Source organism: Oryx dammah, unplaced genomic scaffold (assembly GCF_014754425.2).
Source record: "Oryx dammah isolate SB20612 unplaced genomic scaffold, SCBI_Odam_1.1 HiC_scaffold_3, whole genome shotgun sequence".
Taxonomy (NCBI): domain Eukaryota; kingdom Metazoa; phylum Chordata; class Mammalia; order Artiodactyla; family Bovidae; genus Oryx; species Oryx dammah.
The window spans coordinates 91997914-92012689 of NW_024070187.1; the positions used below are offsets into that span (position 1 = coordinate 91997914).

At 40.8% G+C, this 14776-nt stretch overlaps 1 protein-coding gene across 1 annotated transcript in view; it reads left to right on the plus strand.

Annotated features, from left to right (window-relative positions):
• Nucleotides 1-14776, plus strand: part of FRAS1 (Fraser extracellular matrix complex subunit 1) — a 507275-nt gene that overhangs the window by 291825 nt on the left and 200674 nt on the right. The window contains exons 19-20 of the mRNA XM_040237169.1: nt 2333-2473; nt 5433-5576. Coding sequence (XP_040093103.1) covers nt 2333-2473; nt 5433-5576 — 285 coding nt within the window. The remainder of the gene's footprint in view (nt 1-2332; nt 2474-5432; nt 5577-14776) is intronic.

The window sequence follows — 14776 nt, forward strand, 5'->3', positions numbered from 1 at the left end:
CTGAAAATACTTGGGAAAGATTACTGTGACTTATGCTATTAGAGTAGTTAACAAGGCAATCTAAAAAAAATAAGGAAATAATTTTAAAACTTGGAGCTCTGGCTCTGTTTTTCATAGAGCAATAAATACTGTTGAATAGATATAAAGCTCTGCAGTGAAGCTAGGGATAATAATCAAAATATTTATCAACCAATAAGTAGGGTGTGGGCTTCCCTGGTGGCTCAGACAGTAAAGAATCCACTTGCAATGTAGGAGACTTGGGTTCGATCCCTGGGTTGGGAAGATCCCCTGGAAGAGGGCATGGTAACCCATTCCAGAATTCTTTCCTGGAGAACCCCCATGGACAGAGGAGTCTGGTGGGCTACAGAGTCTCTGGGCTCCCAAAGAGTCAGACATTACTGAGCGGATATGCACAGCACCCACAAGGTAGGGTGTGGGGCTTCCTAGGGGGCTCAGTGGTAAAGAACCCGCCTGCCAATGCAGGAGATATAAGAGATGATGGTTCAGTCCCTGGGTTGGGAAGATCCCCTAAAAGAAGGCATGGCAACCCACTCCAGTATTCTTGCCTGGAGAGTCTGATGAACAGAGAAACCTGATGGGCTATTGTCCATTGGGTTGCAGAGTTTGACAGGACTGAAGTGACTTAGCATGCATGCATGCAAGGTTGGGTGTACTGCCCAATCCAAATGGGTATGGCCTTAGCTCAGGTACAGGTGTTAAACCTTTAGGTGCTCAGTTATGGATGAGACACTAGGGTGGAGCACCAGAAGGTTTAGGACAGCAGTCATCTACCAGCCATATATCATGAGTTTAATACTCCTACAAACCAGTCCTGCTGGACAAGAACATCCTACCTCACAGCAGCCCAATCTGTACATCAAGGATTGAAATTTACGTTTTTATTGGGGATTGGTGCAAATGGAGACCTCAGTGGTAGAAAATCCCATATGCTTCTTCCAAGCTGCTCATCTCTTGAGTCTTCAGGAGGTTTGATTGGGGGGGGGGCAGAGGAGGCAAAGAGGAGACTGAGGGTGGTGTCCCTGCAGTCAGTGGATCTTGTCCCTGAAATGCCTGGGTCCTCCCACTCATTGTCTTCCTCACCTCTGTTTCCCCAACACCTCGACCGACTTGCGGCTCAATAACAAAAGATGAATGAGTGATTGAGAGTGATTGACTGGCTGTTTCAAATTGTGGGCTTTATTATTATTCAGCTATGATGAGGCCGGCATATCAGGAGATGATTGTTTTGGGAAAGAACCCTTACAGTTCCCAAGAAGAAGGGCATGTCACATCATGCAGGGGCCACAGAGGGAAGCACCAGGGCGGGACAGGAGGCAGGAGGAGTGAGGGCAAAAGGGGGGCAAAAGCTGATATTGTGGTTTCTGTGGGAAGAAATGAGCGAGGCATAGTAAATAATCCACATGGTGTCCCCAACACCCCATGTGGTATGTATAGTTTATATTCTCATTTTTATACATGAGGAAGTGGGAGCCTTGAGAAATTGCAAAACTTAGTCAAGCTCACAGAGAATTGTGATATGATGCTCTTATTCTCTCTGTTATACTCCATTTTCCATTTGTTTTATTCTGGTTATTTGCTTGTGTGTCTGTTGATGCAGCTACTTTGAGCAGTTCAAAATGTTGGACAGGCCTTCCTACCTACATGTGTCCAGTCTCCCTCAGAGCGTGGGCAGCATAGAAACCTTTGTTTAATCAATCAGTAAGGCCTCCATCACCTTCCTCTTTAATTTGAGCAGCCTAATCAGCAGCCCATTGATGGTACAGGAGCTGTCCTAATGGCAGGAGACCTTTTTTTATGGCTTTCTGTTCTTTATCTGACATCCTCTGAGACTGGGAACATGGGAATAAAGAAATGAATGACTCCGCAAATGGTAATTTCTGTTTTTTGTGTCACTTATCCCTTTCTTAATCTGGGTTCCCTGATGGCTCAGTTGGTAAAGAATCTGCTTACAATATAGGAGACCAAGGTCAGGAAGATCCCTTGTAGAAGGGAATGGCAACCCACTCCAGTATTCTTGCCTGGAGAATTCCATGGACAGAGGAGCCTGGCGGGCTACAGTCCATGGGGTAGCACAGAGTCGGACACGACTGAATGACCAACACTTTAATCTGGGTTCCGCAGATGCTTGCTTTGTAGGATACAGCCTGAAAGAAGTATGTGAGATGTCTGCTCTGTCCTTGGGAAAGTTAAGTGAATGTATAGAACTTATGCCAATGGAATATTACAGGAAAGTGAACGGGGAAGGCAGAGGTACTGTCCTTGTCGGATGGCAGCTCTCCTGATTATCTCCTCTGCCTTTTCTCCCTTCCAGCTTGCCACCCATCCTGTTCTGCGTGTGCAGGGACAAGCCCACACAACTGCACAGCCTGTTGGCCTTCCCACGTGCTGTTGGATGGGCAGTGCCTCTCCCAGTGCCCAGATGGGTACTTCAACCAGGAAGGCAGTTGTACAGGTGAGTGTGTAACTGGCTTGGGAGTATGCCCATCACACCCTATGCCCATATGTTGTCTTCATACAGCCTGGCTCTGCAGTTAACAACCGTGTCATACCAAGGGACTAGACTTGGGCTGTGAGTCCTTCTGAGTGAGGAAAACAAATGAAATTCTGTTCATCCAATAGGAAATATGGATGATGTGAAAAATGAAAATCAGCTTGACCCTCTGCATGTAGTGAGGGATGATGGGGGCCATCAAGGAGATGAGCTGCTGCAGGCTCTCATGCATTTGTGGGAAAGCAGGCATTGGCCTTACCTCTGCAGTCCTCAGCCCCGCTTCCCCCGCTGCAGCCTAATAGAGCAAAAAGGGAAAGGGTATTTATTTTCTTCCTTGACACACCAGCCCAATATGTTTTTAAGAGCACCTGTATATTTCAGTGACAGAGATTTTAAGAATTACTACTTCAGATTAGTGAAGGATTTTATTGGAATTGACAAAATACTAAAATTTAAGCACCTTATTGTAGCTCTGTGTTTTCTTGTTGCTAAAGAAAAAAAGAAAAGACAAACACATTCTATCATGATTATGGTTTTATTTCTAAAAATAGACTGCTGAGGCCGACTGATAGGGAAAAAGCCCATCGTTATAACATTGTTTGATTTTTGTTTCTGGCATTGGAAAACACATAGTAAATGTGCAAAATATTTTTGAAATAAATTAAAACTTGTCAGATTCATCAAGCCTCAAACTCCAAAGAGGAAATTTAATGTGAATACAAATTTAGATGATTGAAGATCAATATCATTTTTCTGGAATTTTCTTCTACAAGTAGCTTTTTAATCACTGTAGGCCCCTGATGGGTTGTTTCACTTGAAACACTCTATTAAGCTCAGTAGGGAGCATTCTTGGTTTCTTTGTCACTGGGGTTGTCCTTGAAAACTGTGGTCTTTCCTTCTGTGTCCTCACCCTGGCCCAGTTGGTTTCATCTGTGGAAAATTGTTTGGGAGAAGTCTGAGTATCTGTAACTCTTCTCTGCCCATGCCCCTGCCTGCCTGAGACCAGCAGATGGAAGGTACTTTTATAGGGAAGAATAAAAAAATCTGGCTACAGGTTGAATCTGTTTCTTTTACTTTCTGTTGCTTTCCTAAACTGAAAGGATACTGTCTGTACATAATGCCCTTCCTCAGGGAACCCGGCCCCTCTGCCTGAATGTGAAACCAAAGTGCTGTTGTCCAGAGAGACATTCTGACCCTGTTCACCTATATATGGCTGCAAGAAAGAGGAAATTAACACAGCCCCTCCCTGAGGCTGACCATTCCAGGGGGTATTTGCAAGATTAATGGCCTTTGTATTTTACTTCCTCACCTCCTCCTCCTCTGTAAAATAACCTGGCATCCAGACCCTGATAAGACGGTTATTTTGAGACACTAGTCTACCATCTTCTTGATCTGCTGGCTTTCCAAATAAGGTTGTTATTCCTTGCCTGAACACCTCGTCTACTGATTTATTGGTCTGTCGTGGGGCGAGCAGAGGGGACTTGGACTCAGTAACAGTACCACAAGCAGCAGGACTCCAAGGTCACTAGAAATATCCTGGCAGGGAGGGGGCACTGGGCAATAGAGATCAACCTGAGAGTGCTAGTATCTTTCGGATGGATATTTACAAAGTTAAGAGCCTTAAGAATGTAGAACTGGTGATAGTTAATGCTAGCCTTCTAATCAGCAGTTTGCTTGCTTGCTTTTTTTTTCTCTACAACTTCTTATCTTCTCTTGGCCTTCTGCCAGACAAAGTTGACTTTACTGGAAATCTGTGCCTTTCCTTCCCACCAGCTCTGCACCAGAAGGGAATTCTTTGTCATTAGTTCCAGCAAGCACTACCCAGCTCTGGTCCTTTACCTCCCCTCCTCTTGGAATCAGACAGGCTTAGACTTCCTCATCCTTGGCAGAGAAACCCTTCAATCTTCTTCCACACACACTTGCTCCCGCTGCCCATCTTGGCAGCATAAGAGCAGTTGCAGCTGCAACTTTCTTTTATTCTTTGCCATCCTTATCTTTATTGCCTGCACCTACTGGGACTCACTGCTCTTTTTCACTGTAGTACCTCTCAGTAATTTGGTGGTTTTTCTGGGGAAAACATAGCTTTGACAGTTTTGTCTAAGGAATTGAACTTCAAACATGGTTCACGATAACCTCTAGAAAGAGGCCTTTTTCGGCTCTTTGTATTTTAATTAAGTGTTGCTGCTAAAACAGGCATTCAAGTTGTGGCCTTGAGGGAGAGCAGGGTTGGCATCTGACTCTGTGAGAAGTTTTCACTTCCCCTGCTGTGGATAGTTCCACCTGTGTCTGCTGGGGATTTCTGAGAAGCAAAATGTCTCCCTCTTCTCCATCTAGCTCTTTGAATTTTAGAGAGGGAGAGTCTTACCACTTGTTTTTCTGTTTTTTTACTTTGATCTGAACTTCCTGATTTATATAGACGGGAATGGTCATACTGAACAACCAATTCCTCTCATTTTATTTTCTAAAAAATTTGAAAATACTTATTTACTTATTTAGCTACACTGGGTCTTAGCTGAGGCATGCAAGATCTTTAACCTTCCTCTCGGCACGTGAGATCTTTTTAGTTACAGCATGTGAACTCTTAGTTGTGGCATTCGGGATCTAGTTCCCTGACTGGGGATTAAACCTGGGCCCCCTACATTGGGAGCTTAGCTATTGGACCACCAGGGAAGTCCCAATTTCTCTCATTTTAATGTTTCTAGATTCCATGTTCTGTTCATGGGCAATGTTTTTGCTGACCCTAGAAATGCTGTCTTTTGGTAAATGCCAAAGGGTGTGCCAACCTTGCTCAGGAGTCTTTTTCAAAAGATGTTTAGCATTTGAAGTCTGTTCTTAGGGTAATTGGTGGAGGACGCTAAATACTTCGAGTGTGTACATGCTGAGCTGCTAACTCCAATCCCGATCTTGCTTTTCCTTCCAGAGTGCCACCCCACCTGCAGGCAGTGCCACGGCCCATTGGAGTCTGACTGCCTCTCTTGCCACCCTCACATTCCTCTGACTGCTGGGAGCTGCAGGGCCAGCTGTAAAGAGGAGCAGTTCCTCAACCTCGTGGGTTACTGTGCTGGTGAGTGAGTCCCCTTCACAGGCTCAGAAATCCCTAGCCAAAGGCTGAGGCTCTTCATGCTGGGCCCCAGAAGGCTCTTATATTTGTCCTTTGTCATCAGATTAAGAGCTCTCTCTTGGGAGATGTTTGTCTCATGTCCAAAAATTCACTTCACTGCTTTCTATCCGACATTTAGTAAATATCTGTGGATTCAAGTGGAATCTTCTAATGATACTCTTGCAGTTCCAGAAAAAATCTTCAGTTCAGGTCAGTTCCGTCGGTCAGTCGTGTCTGACTGTTTGCGACCCCATGAATCACAGCACTTCAGGCCTCCCTGTCCATCACCAACTCCCGGAGTTCACTCAGACTCACGTCCATTGAGTCAGTGATGCCATCCAGCCATCTCATGCTCTGTCATCCCCTTCTCCTCCTGCCCCCAATCCCTCCCAGCATCAAAGTCTTTTCCAATGAGTCAACTCTTCGTATGAGGTGGCAAAAGTACTGGAGTTTCAGCTTTAGCATCAGTCCTTCCAAAGAAATCCCAGGGCTGATCTCCTTAAGAATGGACTGGTTGGATCTCCTTGCAGTCCAAGGGACTCTCAAGAGTCTTCTCCAACACCACAGGTCAAAAGCATCAATTCTTTGGCGCTCAGCCTTCTTCACAGTCCAACTCTCACATCCATACATGACCACAGGAAAAACCATAGCCTTGACAAGACGGACCTTAGTCGGCAAAGTAATGTCTCTGTTTTGAATATACTGTCTAGGTTGCTCATAACTTTTCTTCCAAGGAGTAAGTGTCTTTTAATTTCATGGCTGCAGTCACCATCTGCAGTGATTTTGGAGCCCCAAAAAATAAAGTCTGACACTGTTTCCCACTGTTTCCCCATCTATTTCCCATGACGTGATGGGACCAGATGCCATGATCTTCGTTTTCTCAATGTTGAGCTTTAAGCCAACCTTTTCACTCTCCTCTTTCACTTTCATCAAGAGGCTTTTTAGTTCCTCTTCACTTTCTGCCATAAGGGTGGTGTCATCTGCATATCTGAGGTGATTGATATTTCTCCTGGCAATCTTGATTCCAGCTTGTGTTTCTTCCAGTTCAGCATTTCTCATGATGTACTCTGCATAGAAGTTAAATAAGCAGGGTGACAATGTACAGCCTTGACGTACTCCTTTTCCTATTTGGAACCAGTGTGTTGTTCCATGTCCAGTTCTAACTGTTGCTTCCTGATCTGCATACAGATTTCTCAAGAGGCAGGTCAGGTGGTCTAGTATTCCCATCTCTTTCAGAATCTTCCACAGTTTCTTGTGATCCACACAGTCAAAGGCTTTGGCAGAGTCAATAAAGCAGAAATAGATGTTTTTCTGGAACTCTCTTGCTTTTACAATGATCCAGTGAATGTCGGCAGTTTGATCTGTGGTTCCTCTGCCTTTTCTAAAACCAGCTTGAACATCTGGAAGTTCACGGTTCACGTATTGCTGATGCCTGGCTTGGAGAATTTTGAGCATTAGTTTACTAGTGTGTGAGATGAGTGCAATTGTGCAGTAGTTTGAGCATTCTTTGGCATTATCTTTTTTGAGATTGGAATGAAAACAGACGTTTTCCAGTCCTGTGGCCACGGCTGAGTTTTCCAAATTTGCTGGCATATTGAGTGTGGCACTTTCATAGCATCATCTTTCAGGTTTTGAAATAGCTCAACTGGAATGCCATCATCTCCTCTAGCTTTGTAGTGATGCTTGCTAAGGCCCACTTGACTTCACATTCCAGGATGTCTGGTTCCAGGTGAGTGATCACACCATCGTGATTATCTGGGTCATGAAAATCTTTTTTGTACAGTTCTTCTGTGTATTCTTGCCACCTTTTCTTAATATCTTCTGCTTCTGTTGGTAGGCCAAATGACTGTGAATGGCCCCAGCCCTGGAATAGCAGATTCCATTAATGTAAGCTGAAAGGAACACACCTTGTGTGTCCTGAGATTAGGTGAAAGTTTTAAGTAAGGTAACCCATTTGTTGGTACTTGGAAATCTTTTGTTGAGTGAGAATGCACTCGTGCGTGCTAAGTCGCTTAAGTCTTATCCAACTCTTTGCAACCCTATGGATCATAGCCCTGTCCATGGGATTCTACAGGCAAGGATACTGGAGTGGGTTGCTGTTTCGTCCTCCAAGGGATCTTCCCAACTAAGGATTGAACCCATGTTTCTTATGTCTGCTTGCATTGGCAGGTGGGTTCTTTACCACTAGCACCACCTGAGAAGCCCTGAGTTGAGAGTAGCTTATCAATATTTATCACAGAAAAATATGACCAGTAATTTTAGTTGTTGACCTTTTAGAGAAGTGCACTGACCCCAAGGTTTATTTTTTAATGAACATATGCCTTTTCCAAATACCTCCCAATTCTCTCTGTAATATTGTAATGGATTTGTTCATGTATGGCTTCAACAGGCATTTATTACCCACATGCTCCCTAACAGGCACTGTGCTAGGCTCTGGGGAGGCCCAGATGAATAAATATAGTGCTTGCATTCCAGAAACACACTGTGTAGTGAAGGAAGGAGATGTTTGTTGAATATGATATTATTGTGACTCTATGAGCTAAGGGATAGCACCCTATCCCAGACTGGAATATGTGTGTGTGTGTGTGTGTGCACTCGTGTGTGTGTGTGTGTGTGTGCATGTGTGTAGTGAGTGGTGAAGGTCTTCTGGAACTAGTCATAACAGATGATTTGGAAGCATGAGTAAGAATTAGAGGGCTTTGGAGATTTGGAGAGGAGAGCATTCCAGAAAACAAGTCAAAGAATTTTTTCTATTCAGGCATCAATAGAGAGTTCAGTAGAATGCCAGGTCCTTCCAGGTGCTGGGCCCTGAAGCAGAAGGAAGCAGGCCAGGTCATGAGGCCTTCTGTTTGCAGAGAACATGCCTTGTTATCAAGGCCGTGATAGATTTTTAAGGAAAGAAGCGTTTTAATTACACTTCTGTAAATAGAAGATTCTGCAGAAGATTGTGTAGAAGAAGACAGGGGCAGAAAGTCCTTTGGGAGGGGGTTGTAGGAATCCATATGGGAGATGAAGCCCTTTGATGAGAAAGTTGCTGAGGGGATGCAGAGCAGGGCACGGCTTCAGGAAGCGTTAATTGTATATTAGGTGGACCCATCTGAGATTGCTGTTTTGTGGGGAAAAAATAAAATGGTCAAATAGTGGCAGTTTCGTATGATTCAGCCTAATAGAAACAGCGGAAGTTGGTGATCTCCTAGAACTGATGCTAAGGGAGAGTGAATCTGGGGGATGATTTCTAGGATTCTGGTCTAGTAAGTTCAAGGAATGAGAGAAACATTTGTGAAGGACCAGAATAGGAAGATGATATATTTGACCTTGGGCTGGTGGGACTATTGGACAATCTGGGGAGCTGTCCAGGAGGAGGGTGAAGGTCTCAGTGAGCCATAAACTCATCTGCTATCTTCATTCCACCTTGCGCCTAAAGTCCTGGAACTCTTTTTTTAGCTCAAGTGTTGCTTCAGTCACGTCATAAGTTAAACTCCTGGAATATTTCAGTGACTTTTATCTAAACGCTGGAAGGTGTTAGGAGGAACCCTGGTGATAGCAAAGCAGAAGATAGTCCACCCATGCAGTGCCCTCAATAGAATGTATTTCCAAAGTCCGTGGGAAAATCTGACACAGTGGAAGCCCTGGAGAAGCACCCTCACTTCTTCTGTCTCGTGTGAACTTTAGAGGTTGGTAGGATTTACTCACAGGATTTATTCTCTCTCTGAGCTGTACCTAACCTAAGATCATCATCAGAGACCTCTCAATTGCCCTTAGTTGTTTAAGAAAGAAAATTACATCTAATTTATCACGCAGACAAGAATAAGCACATCCTGGGAACAGGTCCAATAACCTCACTGTGTTATCACATATGGAGATGTCATATGTATGAGGTTTTGTTTTTTTTTTTTACCCCTCCAAGTCTATCAAAGCAAATACACAGTTTGTGAGATTTGGGGCCAGAGCTGAAAGCTTTCAACAAAGACAAATGAACTGGGATGAGCGGTAAGAGTGGATAAGATTACAGCTGACATGGTAAGGTGTTATGGAAAACCAGTCGTTTTCCTCCATAGATTTTTGTTTTTTATACTTTGCTCACATCTCAACAATGTTATCCCCAAATTTCAAAGCCTGGGTACTCCGTCTCTGTCTTTCTCAGCTAAAACCTTTCTCTTTTTCATAGAAAAGGATGAGAATTAAAAAGAAAACGTGAAGAAGACATATTCAAATGAAGATGCATTAAAAAATAACATTGTTTTTCTGGAATGTCTAAAGGGAAGGCTGTACTTTTTAGTTCTTAGGTAGAAAGGGGATAATACTGAGAGTAGTATTGTAGAGAAAAAGGCTGAAATATTTTATTTATTTCACTTTTAATCTAGGTATTGTTTATTTACAATATCATGTTAGTTTCAGGTGTCCAGCAAAGTGATTCAGCTATATTTGCATATATGTATATATGTTTTCTATTCTTTTTTCTTTTAATTAATTAATTTATTTTTTATTGAAGAATAATTGCTTTACAAAATTTTGCTGTTTTCTGTCAAAACTCAACATGAGTCAGCCATAGGTATAAGTATATCCCCTCCCTTTTGGAACTCCCTCCCATCTCCCTCCCCATCTCACCCCTCTAGGTTGATACAGGGCCCCCGTTTGAGTTTCCTGAGCCATACAGCAAATTCCCATTGGCTATCTATTTTACATATGGTAATGTAAGCTTCCATGTTACTCTTTCCATACATCTCACCCTCTCCTCCCCTCTTCCTATGTCCATAAGTCTATTCTCTATGTCTGTTTCTCCATTGTTGTGCTGTAAATAAATTCTTCAGTACCATTTTTCTAGATTCCATATATATGTGTTAGAATACAGTATTTATCTTTCTCTTTCTGACTCACTTCACTCTGTTTAATAGGTTCTAGGTTCATCCACCATATTAGAACTGACTCAAATGCATTTATGTCATCTTTGATTTCTTTCATTGGTGTCTTATAATTTTCTGTGTACAGTTCTTTTGTCTCTTTAGGTAAGTTTATTCCTAGATATTTATTTAATTCTTTTTGTTGAAACTGTGAATGGGATTGATTCCTTAATTTATCTTTCTGATTTTTCATTGTTAGTATATAGAAATGCAAGTGATTTCTGTGTATTGATTTTGTATCCTGCAATTTTGCTAAATTCACTGATTAGCTCTAATAATTTCCTGATACTGTCTTTAGGGTTTTCTATGTACAGTATCATGTCATCTGCAAACAGTGAGAGCTTTACTTCTTCTTTTCCAATCTGGATTCCTTTTATTTCTTTTTCTTCTCTGATTGCTGTAGCTAGGACTTCCAGAACTATGTTGAATAATAGTGGCCAAAGTGGACATCTTTGTCTTGTTCCTGATCTTAGGGGGAATGCTTTCAGTTTTTCACCATTGAGAATAGTGTTTGCTGTAGGCTTATCATATATGGCCTTTACTATGTTGAGGTAGGTTCCTTCTACATACGTTTTTTGAAGAGTTTTAATCATAAATGGGTGCTGAATTTTGTCAAAGGCTTTTTCTGCATCTATTGAGATGATCATATAATTTTTATCTTTCAATTTGTTAATATGGTGTATTACCTTGATTGATTTGCATATATTGAGGAATTCTTGCATCCTTGGAATAAACCCAACTTGATCATGGTGTATGAGCTTTTTGATGTGTTGCTGAGTTCTGTTTGCTAAAATTTTGTTGAGGATTTTTGCATCTATGTTCATCAGTGATATTGGCCTGTAGTTTTCTCTTTTTGTGTTGTCTTTGTCTGGTTTTGGTATCACGGCGATGGTGGCCTCATAGAATGAGTTTGGAAGTGTTCCTTCTCTGCAATTTTTTGAAAGAGCTTTAGAAGGTAGACCTTAGCTCTTCTCTAAATGTTTGATAGAGTCCTCCTGTGAAGCCATCTGGTCCTGTGCTTTTGTTTTGGGGAGATTTTTGACCATAGCATCAATTTCAATGCTTGTTATTTGGTTGTTCATAATTTCTATTTCTTCTTGGTTCAGTCTTGGAAGATTGAACTTTTCTACGAATCTGTCCATTTCTTCCTGGTTATCTATTTTATTGCCATGTAGTTGTTCATAATAGTCTCTTATAATCTTTTGTATTTCCACATTGTCTGTTGTAACCTCTCCTTTTTCATTTCTAATTTTGTTGATTTGATTCTTCTCTCTTTTTTTCTTGATGAGTCTAGCTAAGGGTTTGTCAAGTCTATCTTCTCAAAGAATCAGCTTTTAGTTTTATTAGTCTTTACTATTGTTTCTTTCATTTCTTTTTCATTTATTTCTGCTCAGATTTTTATGATTTCTCTCCTCCTGCTAATTTTGGGGTTCTTTTCTTCTTCTTTTTCCAGTTGTTTTAGGTGTGAAGTTAGGTTGTCTATTTGATGTTTTCTTGTTTCTTGAGGTGGGACTGTATTGCTGTAAGCTTCCCTCTTAGAACTGCTTTTGCTGCATCCCATAGGTTTTGAGTTGTCGTGTTTTCATTGTTCTTTGTTTCTAGAAAATTTTTGATTTCCCTTTTGATTTTTTCAGTAACGTTGGTTATTTAGAAATGTGTTGTTTAATCACCGTGTGTTTGTGTTTCTTACAGTTTTTTTTCTTGTAATTGATATCTAGTCACATAGCCTTGTGATTGGAGAAGATGGTTGATACAGTTTCAATTTTGTTAAATTTATTGAGGTTTGATTTGTGACCCAAGATGTGGTCTATTCTGGAGAATGTTCCATGTGCACTTGAGATGAAGGTGTGTTGCTCTTCTGCATCTGGATGGAATGTCCTGAAGATGTCAATGGGATCCATCTCATCTAATGTATCATTTAAGACTTGTGTTTCCTTATTAATTTTCTGTTTTGATGATCTGTCCATTGGTGTGAGTGGGGTGTTAAAGTCTCCTACTATTGTTGTGTTACTGTCAATTTCTCCTTTTATGTCTGTTAGAGTTTGTCTTATGTATTGAGGTGCACCTATGTTGGGTACATAGATATTTACAATTGTTATGTCTTCCTCTTAGATTGATCCCTTGAACATTATGTAGTATCCTTTTTTACCTCTTATAATCCTCTTTATTTTAAGGTCTATTTTGTCTGGTATGAGGATTGCTACTCCAGCTTTCTTTTGCTTTCCATTTGCATGGAATATATTTTTCATCCTCTCACTTTCAGTCTATATGTGTCTTGAGGTCTGAAGTGAATTTCTTGTTGACAGCATATGTATGGGTCTTGTTTTTGTATCCATTCAGCTAGTCTGTGTCTTTTGGTTGGAGCATTTAATCCATTTACATTTAAAGTTATTATTGATATATATATTCATATTGCCTGTTTTTCTATTCTTTTCCAGTATTATTATATGATGTTGAATATAGTTCCCTGTGCTATACAGTAAATCCTTGTTGTTTATCTCCTTTGCATATGGTAGTGTGCATGTATTAATCCCATACTCTGAATTTATCCTCCCTACCTTTCCCCTTTGGTAGCTGTAGATTTGTTTTCTATGAAGACTGCAAAATTTTAAATAGCTGATTTGTCAGGATGGCAGAATTCTAGGGGATTAAAATTTTGTTTATGCAGTAATTTTTTAAATGCTGGTTTGTTTTCTCATAAATCTGTGCCAGAATGTAAGCAAAAGAAGATAAGCATCAGAAAAGAACTACTACTCTGAGAATTTTCATACTGTATTCCAGTACTTGAGTTCAAAGCAATGGTTAATAGGTGTGGCATGAAAACATGTCTCCTGGCTGAATAAATTTGGCAAACTCTTGGTTAAGTAAAGTTAAACAGCTTTCTTTATTATGGAATTTCTTAAAACCTTAAATAAGTAATTGTACATTGTGAATCTCTGAAATGAAGGAGGCTGCATCCCTCCCCTCGATTTATTATAGCTTCTCCCAGAGTTAACCAGTGCTTTGCAGAACAATATTTGGGAAGCCCAGCACTAGCTGGTGTTAGTATGTTGGACAATTTGTTGGCACTTCCTCAAGGTCAAATGAAATGCTCAAGCTACACTCAGATTGCAAACTTCCTTCCTTCCATCCCTTGGTGCCCCCCTCTCTCTTCCTTTCTTCCTTGTTTTCTCTGTGGACAAACAGAGGGGGCCCTGAGATTGCTTAGGCTTGCCACTCTCTCAACTGTTGAAGAGCATCAGGGAGCAATCAGTAATTTTCCTCTAATGGTGGGTCTGAGAAGTGTTTGCTCTCTGAATCTGAGCTGACGAATTAGAAAACCTGTTAATATCTTTTTTCTTCCAAATCATTAAAAACAAAACAAAACCTCTTGAGTCCCTTCCACAATTTTCCCCAATTACTGTCAGTCATTTCCTAAAGAAGACACTGAAGTGTGGTGAAACAGTTGCAATGCACAGGTTAAAGAGCAACAAATCCTTATTGCGAAGTAAGCTGTGAGAACTGGAACACTGAGTGATGAAGAAAGAAACAGTTCAACTTGAATATCGTTAAAAATTGGGTGGGATAGAGCCCTATAGAAACCAGTGCTCCAGTTCTCTGCTTCCAGATTCTTTACCATCTGAGCCACCAGGGAAGCTCCATATTGTATATATCTGTATTAAATGAATAAACTTTAAATAAAAACATTAACACATACTAAAATTCAATAATTTGTGTTATTCCACATGTACTTTAATCTTTTCTGGTGGTTAAATACATGCATTTTTCATAGTTGTAATCAGCAGCTATGTACAGGCACACCTTTGAAATGTTGTGGGTTTGGTTTCCAGCCACTGCAATAAAGTGACTATCACAATAAAGCAAGTCACACAAATTGTTTAGTTTTCCAGTACTCATAAAAATTATGTTTACACTATATTGTAGTCTATTAAGTGTGCAATCATTTTATGTCTAACACAATGACTATACCTTAAATAAAAATATTTTATTGCTAAAAAATGCTAACCATTATCTGACAGAGTAGAGTTGCCACAAATCTTCAGGTTGTAAAAGAAAAAAAATAGGTGCAAAGCACAGTTAAGTCAAGCACAATAAAATGAGGCATGTCTGTATATCTTTGTCTTTCTCTTAAGTATCACTTTGTATATTTCCATGTCTTGGCAAGTCATTGGAAGAATCCACGTAATTGTAGTTTTTAATGGCTAAATAACATTCCATTATATTTGTGTAACTTAATTTGATTGGCTATTTTTTCTGTGTGGT